At 36.1% G+C, this 18,691-nt stretch overlaps 1 protein-coding gene across 2 annotated transcripts; it reads right to left on the reverse strand.

Moving 5' to 3' along the window:
• Window positions 1-44: 44 nt before the first annotated feature.
• Window positions 45-17,273, reverse strand: LOC135686222 (sushi, von Willebrand factor type A, EGF and pentraxin domain-containing protein 1). 2 transcript variants are annotated; one of them, XM_065202409.2, is made up of 15 exons: window positions 16,946-17,273; window positions 11,070-11,267; window positions 10,504-10,698; window positions 9,639-9,833; window positions 8,898-9,086; window positions 6,315-6,557; window positions 5,681-5,926; window positions 4,987-5,253; window positions 4,241-4,581; window positions 3,500-3,644; window positions 2,563-2,724; window positions 1,909-2,073; window positions 1,446-1,595; window positions 932-1,022; window positions 45-421 (listed from the first exon to the last, which is right to left on the reverse strand). In XM_065202409.2, exons 1-15 carry the CDS (start codon window positions 17,214-17,216, stop codon window positions 187-189), a joined length of 3,093 nt encoding a protein of 1,030 aa, XP_065058481.2. In that variant the 5' UTR covers window positions 17,217-17,273; the 3' UTR covers window positions 45-186. The 2 variants fall into 2 exon arrangements, with proteins under 2 accessions (XP_065058481.2, XP_065058482.2); XM_065202410.2 differs by lacking the exon at window positions 16,946-17,273 and adding an exon at window positions 14,201-14,525.
• Between the last annotated feature and the right edge of the window lie 1,418 nt (window positions 17,274-18,691).

The raw sequence follows: 18,691 nt of genomic DNA on the forward strand, positions 1-18,691 counted from the left end.
GTAGTAAACATTGCCTCCATATTTGAAAGAGAGAAAAGTTGCAATTGGAATAGTTGCAATGAGCAGCAGCACTTTATGAAATGAAGACAGCATTACATAACACTTAAAAACACAAAATAAAACCTAAGAGGATATGTCTTATTACCATCAGTTCGATCTATTAATATTTTAACTGAATGAATTATTTTACACCAAAGGGATTGTTGCTTCAAGTATTGCTGGTCCGCGACCTGCTGCAGGGGTTACTTGTCTAACCCATGCTGGCTTGCTTGTACCCTTGTAGCCAACCATTGCAAATGATCCTCTGTACTGCATTTGGAATGACCCTGCAACACCCCCAAGGCGTTCTAATGAACTGTAGACATAGTATTGATTGGATCTAGCAGTTGCTTCGTCTTGTATGCCAACCAAAACAATTTTTCTACAAATCATAAGCAAAAGATGCATCATTTTGCTATATAGTCCGTGAAAATGAGACATTGGCCAGGCAGTAAATGGAAATACTTAAATCCTACCCAGATACAGTGTCACCTGACAATAAACTATTACAATAAGCTGTACTTTTTATACCAGCCACCATTCATTTTCTTGAGAAAATTACCACGGCTCGATCAGAAACCTGAATTTGAAACTGCAGCAGTGTTTATGGGTTTGCTTTTAGTGATTCTTTGTAATTCGTCATAAATACTAACAATGACTACAATATAATTCCATACTAATATGTTAACATATGTAATCTTTGAAACAAGCACAATGATTGCAGTAAAAAAGTAGAAGCACTGTTAGCTTTGTAACTTTGCTTTTCTTAGTAACTGTACATAGAAAATGTAGCACAAATGAACAATGAGAAACGCAAGTGTAGACCAAGCCACTTCTCTGGTCTACATTATTCAGAAATGTTGCTATTTACAATGTATGAAGCACACTTTACCCATTAGATAAATTGTCAACCAAGTTCTTTAGATCAACTCTTGCATTCCAGTTCCCATGAGTGTCAAATGACACAGACTTTTCAACCGCACCTATTGAAATGAAGGGTTACATTTTCTCTTAGATTTTTATAAAAAACAAGTCCTCAGCTCAGAAAATGATGAGGAGCAATTATATAGAAATGGTTTTCAACTTGGGATTGTATCGTATTGATGCATATGAAAACGATAAAGGTTAGGGATCGTTTGCCAAAGAGTATAGGTTTACGTTTAAAAAGAACTATCAAGCTGGTATTGTAATAGCTAGGTAAGGTAGGTAGCCGGATTGTTTGACATACCATAGAAGGAGAACAAAAAGCACTGACTCAATTTTAGCGTTCTGCATAAAACCTTTCACCGAATTGGTTTAAATACTTCAAAAATTCTTTGAATCTTGCATGAAAAATAAATTAAGTTAATTTGATTTCTTCTGCTCAAAATGATAAAGTGCAAACTACCACTTGTGTCTAGCCTTACCAGTATTCCCATTGACCACCACAAGATTGTAACCCCTTCTCTTCTGTGAGTAGTCAACCCCATCTACTTTGATGGTCACTATTCCACAAGTGCCAGGTGCTACAGATGGATCGTTACAACCTTCAGACTTGATCTCCACTTGAATGGCTCCTGTGATTCACAATTTGCATTTTAGGCATTTGTCATTACTTTGCTTCATCGCTATCGATATAATCAGTATAACAATAAGAAATAACTGTTTACAGATCAATTTTGTAGTGCATTAGGCCGTATAAACAAAGCTGCATATTTAATCATATTCTATTTTAAAAACAACTGTATTACATGTAAATTGATAATGGTCTGATCCGAACATGCAGTTTGCAGTAAATTCTAATAGTTTAATAGTCTAATAATTTAATAGTCTAATAGTTTAATAGAAACCTATGATTATGCATTAATGACGTCATCGCCGATCACTTACGAGTAACACAACTGGTCTGAATAACAGATCCTTTCTTGTCAGTTCCTTTTCCTTGGGGACAGGGGATGCAAGAGGTGCTATTTGATGATGGCTGATATGTTCCTTTCGGGCATGCGATGCAAGTCGCCAAACCATCAGCGGAGTAGGTCCCTGGTCGGCAGATTTCTGATGAAAAGAATATTGCAATGATTAAGCTCAATTAAAAAGTCTTAACATTCTATTCTGATAGCATGTTTTCTATCTTGAACCTGAGGATTGAATGCTCAATTATGTTTTTTTACTCGTAAACCGTTTTTTTAATTTCAAGTCATTTTGATAATCCTTTGGACTTTGTTTTGTTTATAATGTTTCAAGAATACGTGCCATTTTTCTTTGTTTCTGATCATCATTTCAAACATTCATAACCTAAGTATAAATTAAGGGCGTCATAATCATTTCAAAGTAGAAATGGCACTGTTAGGAGACAAAAATCTGAAAAAGGAAAGTTTCGATGTCTCTGATATGAAATGTGGATTGTAATATTGAAAAGCAAGATTATCTTAATTAGTAGAAATTTACTCACAGAAGCCTATCATTTCATAGTAAGGTTTTGGCTTTTCGGAATAAATCTTCGGAAATATCTACCAAATAATTTGAAAAACCGAAGAGGATTACCTTTGCATTGAGTGTAATTTGAAGATTTGTACCCATGGGTAGAGAAACCCTGTTTACACTGCTTACACGTTAACTGTCCTTCATTGTCTTGGTAAGTTCCAACAGGGCACACTGTACAGGTCCGTGAGTCGGCATTAAACGTTGTTCCAGCTGGGCATTTAACTGTGGAAAAATAATTTTATAGCGTTACTCGGGGTACTTTTCCCTCCATTTCGAAGATTAAAACCTTTACATCGTCTATATAATAGCAAATAGGAAACTACGTCGTAATAGCAAAAAAAAGAGGGCCAAAAAGGGAAAAGCGACATCTTGCTTGGATTTGTGACAAAATCATCCTATCTTTTATTGATTTTGGGTACTTAGGTGCTTCGTAACGAAGAAGGTCTTGGCTCGTACCATCAAACGGATTTAACAATTCATAACGTTCTGTATAATAAGAAAAGGGGAAAGTTTTCCTCCTTACAGAAACTTGTTCTTGATAGGAAATTCCACGTTTTGATAGATAATATGAGTGTAAGGAAAGCAAATTGGAAATGTAAATTACAGTAAGACCATATACATTTAAAAAGCATTTTAGTGAGCCCTAAAAACTTTCTTGTTACGAAAACAAAGTGCAAGTGATTTCTTTCTTTTAAACTCCACAAAACCCGAAGGGTATGATTACTACATAAAAGCTGGATGCTAAGGATCTTCCTTTACTTGTCACTTGGCCGTTCTTTTGCCAATGCTTACAATGAAAAGCGCCAGTAGAAAGCTCTCAGAACCATTATGTGGTCGATAAATTTATTCTTGGAAATTTAACCCAGAAATACTACCAGCAGTTAGAATGCAGGTCTGCTTTTTTACCCACAATTCTAATCTGCATTACAGGTTTGGTCGATTTAATCATTGACAATTGGTTGTTTGTGAATGATAAAATTGACGCAAAAGTAATCACCGCATTTTGAACGCTCTTTCGCTGTTCCTGTTCCATTTACAACTGAGAAAGTGGATCCCGCTTCACAGGCAAGTTCTGGGGCTTTTTCTTCCATGATTATGTTGGCAACCGAAGTTTGCACTTTGGAAGCATAAACCCTTTTTACCTAAAACAAATTGGTTATTTTCATAATCTTTACTGAATCAGTGAAAGAGAGAAGCAAAAGCTTGTGAACTAGCAAAAGTAGTCAAGAAGAACCATGACGGTAAACAAATACAAGTCATAATTTATCTTTTCCTTCAACTAAACCAGCATTCTCATTAATACATCTTACAATTGTAAAATATATCTGTAGTAGAATCTCCAAGAAATCTATTACGGTATTCTTGCAGGGTCTATCACGTCAATGCGAAGTTAATAAGATCAAGATATTTATTGGATCAACGGGAATCTTTAAAAAACATTTATATTATGTACAAAATAGTATTGAAATACAACAATATAATACTAGACAAGATGCAATGAAATACTAAAAGGTCAGGCTGCACATTCATTGTGAATCAATGAATATTTTTTGCAGAAAGCTTGACATAATCGATATGTTTCTTTATAGGCAATATGAATTGTCATCAATTACAAAACTCTGCCGAAAAAAATAGCAAAACTGCCGCCTTAAACATTTTAAGGATAAGCAAAGTCTTTTAACAAAGGTTTTGCATTACAAATTGATATCGTTGACATAGATTTGTAATTTGAGTAAACCTCTTTGCCAAGGGATCCCATAGTTGCAATGATTTGTGTCATTTTTAACATCTCTGTGTTCTGGTCGGTGCTCGGGGCAGCATCCTTGACGTAAAAGTCAAATGTGATGTGTACTTGGTTTGAAATGGCACCAGTGCTTCGCTTCCTGACTGAGGAGCATGAAACCTCCACATTCTCTAGGGAGCAGTGCTGTGCTTGTCGAGTGCAATAAAGGCTAGCTATGACGGGATCACTCATGAGTGCAGAAACAACTTCACTTTTCAGTTTTGTGATATCCACCTGCGAGCAAGAGCCTCCTACTAGCTTGAAAGGCTTTTTCGCTTCTGATGGGGGCTCCCCTTCTGTAAAAACAATCAATACTATGCTGTTACCACATTTAAGGTGCAAAGCAAGTAACTATTAGGCTGTTCTCACAGGTTATACAAAGACAACCAGCAAGGACCAAGTAACCAATAACGGATTGAAAGGGCTAAAGCGTTTTGGGGGGGGGCTAAACATGCTAAAATCCAATAATAAGGCAATTTTTTGTATTGTTTAAGTACATTTTGGAAGTTATTGGGATTTTGGAAGTTATTTAGCCCACTCAGCCCCCCTGCTTTTTCAGTCTCTGATAACCCGTCATACTAATCATTAATATTACAACGTTTGTAGCCAAAATGTGTTCACTCATAATACAGAGTGTGAATATGTCAACATTTTGGCTCGGTTAAACTGGTTGCTAAACTAGAGCAGTCACAAAAACATACTTGAACAATCTGGCCAAGGACTCTTTCCGCTTGGAATCGGCACGAACATCTGAGGATTTGTCACATCTAACTGATTTTGTCCCTTCCATGCACCATCAGCGGTACATATATAAAAATCATACTGGGTGGGTATTCCCTCGCCTTGTAAGAACCAGAAGTTGGACTTGCATGCTATGCTGCAAACGAACACTTCTTTCACGCCCATCTTTTTTATATTGCAGGTCGAAGCACCGTGCTTTGGAGGTTCATACACCGGACATTTCATTCCTGTTTAAGATTCAGAGAAGTCAGAATCAATAACAGTCAGGTGAAAAACTAATTACGATAAATCCCAATTTCAAATAACATTTGCAATAGTAATCTTGTAGGTATTGCACCCCTTGTTAGATTTTCGGAAAAAATACTCGTGAAAATGTATCAAATTATTAGTATATCAATTTCTTTTCATTTGATCTTCATCTTTATTTTTTAAGGCATTACATTGCTAGATCACGATATTAGCAATTTGATGTATGACATGACTCAAATCTAAAATTTGAAATCAATTAAAGAAGTTAATGAACTTGTTGTAAAAGAAGCCAAACGAAACTACCTATTTAAATATCTGCAGTAGTGCTTAAAAGAAGAACGGAAAAGCTGTTTAGTTTAGAAAATTATCTCAAGTAAATAGAAAAGCTAACAGCTTAGTACTTACTTGACACTTGGACATTGAATTCACAAGTAGCTTCGTTGAGTGCTCTATCGTGTGCTATGTATTTAATGAGGAATGTTCCTTCCCCGAATTTCTGGCCGTTTTGGTGGCTTGGAATGATTGAGATCGCATTGGCAGGGTCCACGTTGTCAGAGAATACCGGTCGGCTCCATATAACTGTGTGTGGAATCCTCTCAGTTGATACAATAAGATCCTTAGGACAAAACTCAACTTTTGGAGGCTCAGTATCTGAAAAAATGTCATTCTAGTAAAACTTTAACGTGTATAAAAATTTGTTCAAGTCTCTAAGATACTAGATTCATATTTTAATCTATTGGTGAAGATAAGACTTGTCACTAATTTTATCCGTCACTGTTTCTGATTGTGTTTACACAATAAAGGCAATCTGGCTCAAAGTCAATTCCAATTAACATTAGTCCCCTTTCACTTATCGCAGGCCTCACATAGGTTGCAACAATTTCTGTGTAATTAGAAAAGCATATGCTAAACAAATAAATATTTGTACCGCAAAAATCTTGCTTAGGTGAGCCAGCCCGCTAAGTTAGGCTGGCCCACTTCATAAGGAAATATTCTGACATATAAGTTTGCACTGACATGTAATCAAAATAAGCAGTACCTTTGGCTTGGATCTTAACTGTGCATTCCCTTGTATTTCCAGCAGCATCAGCGGCTGTATATTTAACTGTCACTGGTGTACCAACTGTAACCTTGAGCGGTGACTTGGTATCGATAGTAACAGTCACGTGACCACTGTTGTCGCTTGCGACTGCATCTGGGAGGTCGATTTCAGCGTAATTTTCGTTCGGCTTGTTTGGGTGTGCTGGTATTACTGGACACGTGATCTGCGGTTTTATAGAATCTGAAAGAAGTGGGAAGAAATTTTGCTTCGTTTATATCAAACAGAGCAGATCTCTAGACAACCATCTTTTCGCTTATTCTTGATAAACATGCTCCCAACCTGACCAGACGAGTTTCAGACAAGTATACACCTTGGCTGAACGGTGAATTTTTCCAACTTGCTAGGACGAGGGATAAATTGAAAATCCAGGCTGTAAAAAGTGAATCCACCCTTTTGATGGGTTGTTATAAGAGAATATTTCTCTAAGAAAATTTCTGCATGTCATGGGGACCTTAAAAGATCCTGGAAGATTATTAACCAAGTCACAAGCAAAAGCAGCAAGACCACTTTTATCACATCCCTTAATGTTGAAGGTGAGTCGACTAAAGACAATAAAACGATTCCATAATCAATAGATGAGTTTTTCTGTACCATTGGTAATAAACTGAGTGACAAAATCCCAGAAAACCAAACCCACTTTTATCCAATGAATATGAAATCGGTAGCGCTATGGAAAATTTCTCTTTCAAAGCTGTTTCAGAGAAAGATGGAACTAAAGTTATGATGAAAATGAAGACATCGCATGGCTCTGGTTGTGATGATATCGCAAGCTTTTTTTATAAAGATTGCTTTGCCTCTAATCTCTGGTTCATTATGCGATCTTTTTGATATGTCTTTATTCTCTGGAAAATTTCCTACAAATTGGAAAATAGCACGTGTTGCCCAAATTTTCAAGAGCGGAGCGAGAGTTCAAATTATAGAACGATCTCTGTGTTGCCTGTTTTGTCTCGTGCATTCGAAAAAGTAGCATATAATCAACTGTATTACTACTTATATAGTAATAGGCTCATATTCAAGCATCAGTCTGGTTTTCGGTCTTTACACTCCTTATGGCTGGAACAAATGACTGGTATTTGAATATAGATAGGGGCAAGTACACTGGTTTGATTTTCATTGACCTTAAAAAGGCATTTGATACAATAAATCATGATATCCTACTAAAGAGGCTAGAAAAATACGGAATAAGTGGACTAGAGCTTGACTGGTTGAATTCCCTACTTACAGGAAAGAAAACAGTTCTGCAAGGTAAATTCCACCTCCTCCAGGATAAACGACATAAGTTGTGGTGTCCCCCAGGGGTCCTGTCTTGGCCCACTTCTGTTCCTTATTAACATAAATGATCTACCATTCTGCCTAAACAAAGGGAAGGTCACCATGTACGCTGAGGATACTGCTATTTCACACTCCTCGAGATGCCTTTCTAAATTGCAAGATGATCTAAACCAGGATCTTGTGAATTTACAGAACTGGCTACATGGAAATAAATTGTCTCTAAACTTTGTAAAAACGCAGTCTTTGATTATTGGATCCAGACCAAATATTCAACAGATCGAAAAGCAGACTGACGCTAAGCCTAGTTTCGAAATAGGTGAATAAAAGATCAATATGATAACCGATACTAAGTATCTGGGAGTTCAAAATGATGACAAACTCTAATGGGATCACCATATTGAACAAGTCAAGGCACTACGAGCCCTCGGTCTTATTAATCATGCCAAGAAATTTCTTCCATCAGGGGTTTGGCAGAAAATGTATAGAGGAATTTTTGAGACACATTTCAGTTATTGCTGCTCGGTTTGGGGTTGTTGTAGTGAAACCAAACTCAATTCTCTCTAAAAAACCCAGAATAGAGCTGCAAAAAAAACTACAAATAGTCCTTATGAGGCTCCTGCTGCTCCTCTGCTCCAAATCTTGGCTGGCCCTCAATCAGAGATCTTATCAAAAAAGAAACAGCAACGCTGATCTATAAGGCATTGAACTCTCTTGCTCCTCAATATTTAGGGGAACTTTTCAGCAAATGTTCAGAGGGCAGTGTTCGCAATCTTCGCTCACAGAGAAAAACTTGCAGATACCTTCTTTAAGAACATGCACAGGCCAAAAGCATTTTCTTATCGCGGAGCAAAATTATGGAATGATCTGAATAAGGAAACTAAATTGGCACCGTCCCTTGCTACCTTTAAAAAACCCATATGAGAGGTACATTTTATTTCTAAATGTAGTTCTGTTATGCTCTTTTGATTTTAACTTATTGTACATTGTAATTCTCTTTAATTTAGGCTTTTCTGTTTTTGCACAGGTCGATTTTTAAAACAGTTATTTTTTCATTATTGAAATCTATAAACCTGTATGAATATTTAAAAATAAAATGAAATGAAAATCTCTCATGCTCTCCCAATACCTCCCTCCCCCCCTTGAGAATGTATCTTTTACTCTCCTTTTAAAAAAGATTCCGTACCATATCTTTATCTGTAAAACCAGCATGACGATGATAAGTGGTGTCCTTGTAAGTAGCTAGCTTACCTTTACATGCTCCAATTGAATTGCTCCACTGACCAGTTGTAAGGCAGGTTGCGTATGCAGGTCCTTCTAAGGGATAGTTTCTGTTACATGAAACAGAGCATGTTGCTCCACAGTAACTGCTTGCTCCATCACATGCTGGCTCTTGCAATGTCCCATGGGCCGGAACAACAATTGCTGGACAAGTTGTGGCTTGGGAGTAAAAGAAAGAGGAATTTTGCAAGTTATGTTTGGAAGCTTGAATGTTGCTGAGAAACACCCATCTTGACATTAAAAAGGATGCAAGCAACTAATAGGATTATGAGAAATCTATGTACTTTCTAATCATATACAAGTAACTGACAGTCTTTCGTTTGTTGTCAAATCTTCATAGTGTTCTGTCTTAGAGCATTTCTAACTTTATGACAAAACTACTAATATACGTCCAAATATGCACAAAAACTATGCCATTTGCCCTTACATCCTTTTAAAATCTCCTTCGATTCCTTTGTCGCTACAGGCCGACTGTTCCTTCTTGCGCGCAACGAACGAGCAAGCCGCACACGCATACACGGTCATTTGCAACGATCGAAACGTGTCACATGATATCATACAGCTGTTGTTGCCTGTTAGAGCGCGTAGTTGATACTTGTTTGTTCTTACTAATTATATGTATTTATATGCATGCATACACATTTGGAAGTATATATAGACGGTTTTGATCGCTATTTTTGCATATTAAAATTAACTTATGGATAAACATACGTTTTTTCCGAGTCTCCTTGTTTTCGTTTGGGCATGATGTAGGACCTATTCCAATGCAGTCATTGTGTGCACCTTTGAACAACGTAGTGCCTTTGTGTTTTCTGACTCTTTGCTCATTCGGACATGTCCCACTGTTTGCGACCAATACCCAATTGGACCAATCTTCAAGAGTGCAGTGTAGGTATGGACACATGCCTACAGGTGAAAAAGTAATTTTAGAACATGTTTGCTGGTAACCTCAAACTTTCCTGCTTTTTCCACCGTACAGTCACAAAAGATCTTTCAGCTATATTTCTTGACATTTTAAAGGCATGTTCGAAACAGACTATGTGCATTAGAAGTTTTGTTAAACGTCTTAGCACCAAAAGCATTTGAACATTATTTCACAAGGAACAATAACAAAATAAATACCGCAAAAATCTCAGTCATTCTAAAAGTAATTTCTGTCAAACAGGAACTGGGCGTAAAACCTTCTTGTTCCAGGGAGCAAAGATTTTCAATAACCTACCCAATAACTTGCAAACTGAAGCATCAATTTTGAGATTCAAAGCATCCAGAAAATACGCAAACTTAGATATTTAATCATTTTCTCGATTGTAATTGTTAACCCTGTAAATACTTTAGCTTTGATTTATGTAAATTTTTAACTTTTACGTTTGTAAACTCTACTTTGTAACATTCAGGTCGTTGGTTGATAACAGTAATTAACTTACCAAACAAATTAACCTGCATAAATATGAAATAATATTGTTATTTTATTATGAAAGTTAAAGTGAGTTTTGATTTGAAGCTTCAGAAAATTGATATTCTATCTTAGAGTACGGAAAGATTCAGACACTGATTTATCGAGAAATGATCTACTTACAGAACGTTCTGCTATTAGTTCTTCTTGATTCACACGAAGACTGGATTCCGTAGCAATTGGTCTGTTGCTCGATGTACTGGTACGTAGGTGTAAAGTCTCTGTAGCTTGTTTGAGTGCCACACTGACCATCAGGAACATTTCCTGCCCAGGCACTCCAGTTTGAAGGTTCACATCTTGCTGCTTTTCTGCAATTGCCTGAGTATAAATGATTTCAAAATGTTGATTATTCATTTGCATATGTCACTTTGCTTTCAGACCAAACTTCTCCAGTTATCTGCTGTCTAATATCTTATCGTGGATTTATCTCGAAAGCATAGACTTTTTAGCTGGTTGCAGGCTTGATATAAAAATAAAATGCTCAATGACAGTAAGTAGTTTTCTACCAGGCTTTATCAAGCTACCGAGTCATGTAATAGATTTACAATTAATTTATAGTGAATATGAAGAATGGGGAATTCAAAAAGTATAATAATCATCATCATCATTCGCACTTATTTTGTTTTTGCTTGTTGCTTTGGTGTTTTTGTTGTTTACTTGTTGTTAAATCAACGGATAATAAAACTTACACCAAGTTCTTGTTTGTGAATCACTTTCACGAGGGCAGGTTGTCACCGTTCCACTACAACTTCCAACTCTTGCCACATAGGTGTATGTCTTCTGTGCATATCTGTACCTTCTTTGTGTGCCACATGATCCCTTTGATATGGAGCCCTGAAAAGGTCCCCAGCCTCCCCATCGACAATGATCTATTACTTTGCAGGAGCCTGACAATGAAATATATAGAACATAGATTGAGGGAGACATTTTAGGTTCTAAGAAAAAACAAGGAAGGCACAAGAGCTATCTAGGACTTGCAAAAATTGAAAATAATTTTATATTGACATAAATGGCAGCTATTGCTACATGCAAAATTATAAAAGCGTTTTTTCTAAATTATTAGTATAAAATGTTGCCCCATTACGAGAAAGAGAAAAAGATGAATCAATTTTGTGGCACTTTGACATCACATTGCTTCGTTTTCGTTCGACGTGCGTTGCTTACTAGCTTGCAAATTACTATGCTCTAGAAGAGCTCGATAGTAACTAATTTTCTTTGTTTCGAAATTTGATTCAGTCGTCGAATTGCAAGTGCTTATTGCTGATAATTATACAAGATATTTAAAGGCAAACAAGTTTTACCTAGAGAGGCTATTTTCAGTATTGAGACAAGGAATCAATCATCAGTTGACCAATGAAGAGGTTCTATCGCTAGCGGCATACATCTAATAAAATTTAACTTGGGTTTCACTTGAATTATGCAATCAACGCGTGGCTTATGAGCTCTTTCAGAACAGCCGAGATATGATATTGAGGTGCTACAGCCTGCATCCTTGAAAAGGTATCTAAAAATCTTTATTGGTTCAAAGCATCCAATCATAATTCTATGTTATTCGGAGAGATGGCATAATAGGCCTTTAGTGTCGACCGTGCTTTCTCAAGGCTTTCTCCGAAAAACTTAATTACTATGGGTATGGGAAGCTACTTATTGACTTGGTAACTAACACGACAGTAACTCAGCTACATATGCACTTTTTCTTGCACTTTTGATGATAACATTGCAGCAGCTTACTATTCATAAACATAGCCTCTTTACTGCCGCTTTCGCTCAAATTGTATGACTAAAATTTACATAAAGACGCAATTTTGAAACATGTAAGGCTATAATTCTACATAACTTTTCTATAAGAATTTTTGAATTAGATGAACCTCTCGCGATATAGAATTTGAGTTTGTATTTATTGTACTTGGAGTTTGCAGAGCAAAAACAAACGGAAATTTGCCAAGCTGTCTAGCTGTTTAAATAGGAATAACATTCAAATATATTCAGCTGCGCATCACCTTCTTTCTAAGTTCAGGAATATTAACGAATGTTCGTATGCAAGATCATTGTAGCTTTTTAACAACATATTGCAAATTTAATGATATTGATAAAGTCTATTGACTTTGGTAACAATTTTAAAAATATTTGATAGAGTTATAGCAGTATGCATAGCTGTTTGGTACCTTGAGTGAAAAACTTCTTGATATCGCATCCTGATTTTTTCGATCGAACAAGTTCGCAAAAATCCACATAGAAATCGCTCTGAATCACAAACATTCAGCAACACACTGACAAATTAATAAAAACGTAGCTTCGAAGGTTTACTACCGATAACAAGTACCTTATGGTATTACCCTATTTGAGGATGTGCTCTGACAGAATTATATCAATTTTCTTTATAGAAGATATCTCAATCTTAAAGCAGTTGCGCTACTTGTTCTATTAATTGGTTTGCTTGTAAAATCTTTTCTAAGGTGGGTTTTCAGCATGATGCAGGACATTCTGAGTTAGATATGGAATTGTTTATGGCCTTATTTCGAAAATCAAGTTGTTAATCGAAAATCAAATACGCGTGCCAAGCAAATTATTATCGATCAAGGCTTGGAGGATCTGTTTTCTTGTAATATATTATTTGCAGTATTTGAAATATTTTCCTGGAAATCTGGAAAAATGAAAAAGTGCAAGATGCCAAAGGCAATCTTCAAGAAATTATAAGGACCCTCTTTTACTGATTAGGTGAGAATTGGTTGTTATCCTTAAAGTTCTTAGAGCAATTTTAATATAAGGCATCAGGCTACCAATAAATGTTTAAAAATGAAAGAGCAATGGCATATAGTGCGAATTTTAAACCGTGTTAATATATGTTCTGCCCCTGATGATATAAGAAATATTGTTATCTAGGAATGCCTGGGTTGATACCAAAGAAATGCATATGAGAACGCGCCAAAGTTGTCTGTGAAGGGAAACATTTTTAGCATCATTAACGGAATGAGAAATATTGTAACATATCACGGCTACTGGGAACATTTTTTGAAAAGACGCTAAAAACCATCAGAAGCCAGGGAACTGTGAAATAATATGCAATGGGACAATTCAAAACTTACCAGAAAAGTAAAGCAAAAGAAATTGCATGGTGCAACCTCATTAATAAATAAAACTAGTGTGCAAACAAATTTATGTAACTCTTATGCAATTTATGCTAAAGGTGAGTTGAATGATGGATAATACGGTTAAAAAGATTATAGGAGTGCCTTTCTGTAGAAAATGTTTAGTACTTAGGCAAAACTGTATTATGGCTGTAGAGGTTTGTTTCTAGAAGTCGCTTTCCTGCATCGTTTTGTCATGTTCTTCGACACTTAAACAGCGGTTTTCTTCATGATTTCAAAACAACGATCATGTAATCAAAAACTTTCAAACAAGATATCGTGAACTGAACAATTGTCCAATCCACAGTTGAAAGCTGTCAAAAGATATCACAGAGCTTAAAAAGCCTGAGAATGTTTAACTTTGACATTCTAAAAAACTTTTTCCATATGAGTGTAGTATGACTTGATTGAAACGCCTTCATATAATGGCCTTTGCAAATAATTTCGCAACAATGCAATGCCATTTTATTTCATGGAAGGTTTGGGGATCTGAATATGTTACAATGCAAAACAATCTTTATGATGAAAGAGAAATTGTGAAAAATTTCCAAACATTTGGTCTAATGTTTCAAAACTTTTGATGGGCATTGCAAGTCACCTTAACATATCATCAAATTGCATTTCACTATATTGTACTCTGCAAAACTAACTACGTGCATATGATTCGTGAATTTAACGTATAAGTTTCTTACAGCCAAATCTCGCATTATCTCTAGTTGAACAGCTCGTGCTTCCTGGACATCCACTACTCCTTTTGTATGTGTTATAAACATGATGTGCCTTTTGAACCTGCCATCTGCAGGATCCTTGCGCAATTGACGGTGACCATGTTCCCCATTGGGTATAGCACGTTGTGTAAGTGCAGCTGCTGCTTCCGCCACCACAAGATAGAACTTGACTAACGTATATCGCGACGAGCAAAAAAAGCAAAAAATACCCTCTCATTTTGACATGAGTTTTTGTCCCCTTTGAGACATCAAAATGACAAACCTAGACCAATAATAATAGTTTTATCATGCTCAATATTTTTAGAATTTGCATAGCTGTCTTGTCGAATAACTCACTTAACTGACTCACCAATTCTATAAGCATTTCTCAAGTACCACTTGTTGTTTTTCGAATGACATTTGCTAAATGAAAGCATACTAGTGGTTGTTATTTGCGTTTCTGAACAAAACATTTCTTTGCGCATGTGATTATGGTAATGTTGTGAATAAGAGCTGATAAATCATGCACAGTGACTGTGAAACACAAAAAGCTGAGAACACCTTTTGTAAATAAAGATGCAATACAAGATCCAATATTTTGGGTTTTTTGATCATTTAGTACATTGTATTCCTGGAAATAGTTTTGAAGTGACAAAACTACAGCTTTCAGAAAAAAAAATACAAATATAAGGTATAGTAAATTATGATTAATTGTGTTCTGTATCCCGTTAATTACATTTTTAAAGAATATTGATGCTTTAGTGCAATACCTTCTGAAAAATGTCTCTTAAAAAAATTGCATACAAACACTCTCGACCTACAAGCACTTTTATCATTAGCTTTTATTATTCATTTCCTTTAAGAGGTTTAGAGATCTCTTTGAATTTCAAAACTGAGGTAGCCTTAGCACTCAGTTATTCGTGCATGTTGTATTTGGTTTATATAGCATAGAACTGAGAAGCTACAAAGATGTTTCAAAGATTTCAATTTAACATAAATTGATAAGGACGAATGGCGGCCAAAATACCAAGTGTAAATTGATATGTAGTTCTTGATATAATGCGTGAGTTCACTCAAATAGAAGTTGCATCTCGTTAATAAACTATCTAACAAGGTCGTCCAAGATTTATTAACTATAAACCCATATCCTATCGCCTCATTATCAACTATCATTTTATTATTCATAATCAGCACTAGCAGAGAAAGATAAGAGCGAATCAAGAACTTAAAGGACTATGACAAAGTATGGTCTAGGTCCGAAGTTTGAGAAACAGGGCACTTTGAATGTAGACTGTCGGCTAAATAATGGAAAAATGGAAAATTAATCTTATTTGAACAGATTCTCTAATATTGCCTTTATGATGTACGCATAACGCTTATTAAGTCAAAGTTTGAATTGCTGTGTAAATACATAAATATTTATCAAAGAGCGCCTAACTAGAAGTTCTTTAAGCTATGCGTACCGTAGAACTCATTATTTCCATTAGATCTATTCGTCCATATTGTTAGCATCTTCTGTCCAGAATTTTCTGCAAACAGATGGATGCGATGAAGTTATCCAAACATAGTTCGGATATTAGAATTTTGTCAAATTTTCTTGGTACTGATGGGACTGATACAATATCTGCTAAAAGTTTTGGAACACCAACATCACATTTTTCCTTCACACTTGCTCTTTCCTTTCTACCTTTTAAACAATGTTGGATTGTTCTCCATAGAATTGCACGTAGGTTGAGAAATATTTATTACTTTGTTTGGGGAAAAAGGGACAGATCAGCTATTTCTACATGGGCGAATTAAAACTAGATCGAAAATTGACTAAAACTGCTTGGTTGTTCCAAGTCTTATTGGCAAGCATTGTTGTCTCGAGAATGAAGATCTTTCTTCCAATTTGGAAAATATGATATTGACAGAATCAAATATACAACAAAGTACCTAAAATGTTTCAAAATCTTACCACACAAATCAAGACCTCAAATCGTTTGTTACTTTTAAGTAGTTATCTACGATCGTGATCGGTTGCGTCGCCACGGAGTAGACTGGGGTGAACATGTCCACCCTAGTTCTCCCAGAAGTCGATTTTCTAATTTCTCAAAATCCACTGAAAACTTTGAGGGGGGGGGGGGGGGTTGAGTTGGGCTGATCAGATAGATTTCGATTTTTGTACTGGCAAAAAAGCCACTGTTAAGAAAAATGCTGATTAAGAAAGCTGCTTGTCCAAATATTTCAAAATAAATAAAAAAATACTAAAAAGGATTTTCCAAGAGCTTGAAGGGCGTGGCCGAGAAAATTTGTTTTTTCCACCCCAGTTTTTTCAAGCTGGCGACGCCATTGATTATGATTCTAGCTTTGCATCAAACCTTCATTAAGGATTATCGTTTTTCAAAAGAAAATTTCGTAGGTGTTTGATGTGGGAAAACCGAAAGTTTGAGTTGATGACAGGGTCACTTTAAAAGAAGTCATGTATTCTGCCTACTAGAAGTTTGTTTCTACAGGAAAGGACATCATGGTGCAAAAACGAGAATCTGAGTTTCTAAAAAGTCATCAGCACTAGGGGCTATGAAGACATTTCAGCCTAAATCACCTTTATAGACGTTTCGCCATTTGTTAGACTGTCAGCCGACTACTACAGGCATGTATTCTTTTGTACTGGATGCTTTCTAATGTGCTGGATGAAAATTAGGCAAGCTTGAATGTCAGCAAGGGAAACTGCGTCAAATTTCTACTTACAATACACTCTTGCCTGATCTCTCTCTGTGCAGCCTCGGTTGCCAGGACACCCGGACGATTGCTTGATTGTTCTATACGAATGGATGACCCTTGCATATTGGTAGACGCACTGGCCATTGGATGGCCACGGTGACCAGGGATGGTAGCTTGCAGAGCATACCTGGTACGTGCATTCACGTGATCCACCACCACCACAGGCAAGCACAACAGCAATGTTTATGCTACAATAAAACAAGCATCTTATTGTCGCCCATACCCTTTTTGGATCCATGACTGCAACAACTGAAGTCGCTTGTCTCTTGCAAGCCTGCTAACTTCCTTTGTCGTATTTGTATGTTGAAGCATGATTTGTTTATCAAATGTGACAAAAAGCAATAAGGAATGAATATTTGATAACTAATCTTATGTTTAAGCAGCTATGTTCATAAAGCTAATTTCACCAAAGCAGAAAGGACACAATGCAGCACCCTGCTTTCATTTGCTCGGCATCATCTTAAAGTATTTAAAATTTTGGTATTCATTAAAACATCATTAGTTTCGGACTTGATTGGAGGTGACCAAAGTAAATGCTTGTATTTATGGACTTTTTGCAAAACGGCTGATGCCACAATGGAAATGAAAGCTCTCTCCTATTAAAATCACGTGCTTTTCCTGCTTTGGATATACAGTTATCTACATATCTATTATCTACAGTCTCGATTTCATATCTGATGAACTTTGTTAGGATTGGATCTGTGCGTTAGGAAACCATGCCATTTCATAAATACTTTACTCTTTGATAGTCAATGTTATCACAAAACCAGGGCCGTATATCCCGGGGGGGGGACAGGAGGGACTGGACCCCCCCAAAAATCTGGAGCAAAACGATTTTTTTGGAGAAATTACCATCATTTTCCTTGAAAGAAAGAAATCCCTGGTAGCCGGGTTAGAACCAAACTACGTTTTTCTGTGTTATTGCAACAAACCTCAGCCACTAAGGTTATTTTTGTAAGCAGAGTGGTTTTTAGAATTTTTACAAGATAGAAACTTACCGTTTTCTACCGTTTTTTCCGTTTTCTACCGTTTTATTTTTGAAAACAAATTATGAAATAAAAAGAGAGCAATCTGTCATTTTATTTGGCCTATTTACTAACTTATTTATGTACATTTCTATTATTTGTCTATTATTTGCTTTTATTTAGTGAATCACTTTTTGTATCATTAAAATGTATTAATTTTTTATGTGTAAAGATGGCCTACTGAAAGCGCTCAAAATAAGAAGACGCACATTTTTGTTCAGAAAGTAAATTTCTACCAATCAATACAACAGCTTCCCATATTTCCCCAAAGTCTGTCACTAAGGTTTAAGCACGACTCTTCCCCTCCACAATTTCATCCAATAAACAATAATCTGTGTTTTTCTGAGAAATGCCGAACTTTTTATCCTGAGCGATTCTAGTATTTTATTAAATTTAGTCTGGGGGATGCTTTTTTAGCCTTTCTAGAAGGTAAAAATTTCCAAAAATTTTCTTCTTGTCGGACCCAACCATGATGGGTCCTCCTGCGACAGTAAACTTGATTCTTAGCACCCAAGGCTCAATTTCTTGGGGCCGTCTCTGAAAAATATTATCCATCAAATTATCAACACAAGTCAATGTACTAAGGAATATCTATAAATACCTTCTATAGAGCAGAAAGTCTTGAGAAGTCCAAAAATATTGACTTTTGTTTTTAAAGTATTTTGCCCCTAAACTGTTTCCATAACAC

Source organism: Rhopilema esculentum, chromosome 6 (assembly GCF_057945365.1).
Source record: "Rhopilema esculentum isolate cy_ngs chromosome 6, ASM5794536v1, whole genome shotgun sequence".
NCBI lineage: Eukaryota > Metazoa > Cnidaria > Scyphozoa > Rhizostomeae > Rhizostomatidae > Rhopilema > Rhopilema esculentum.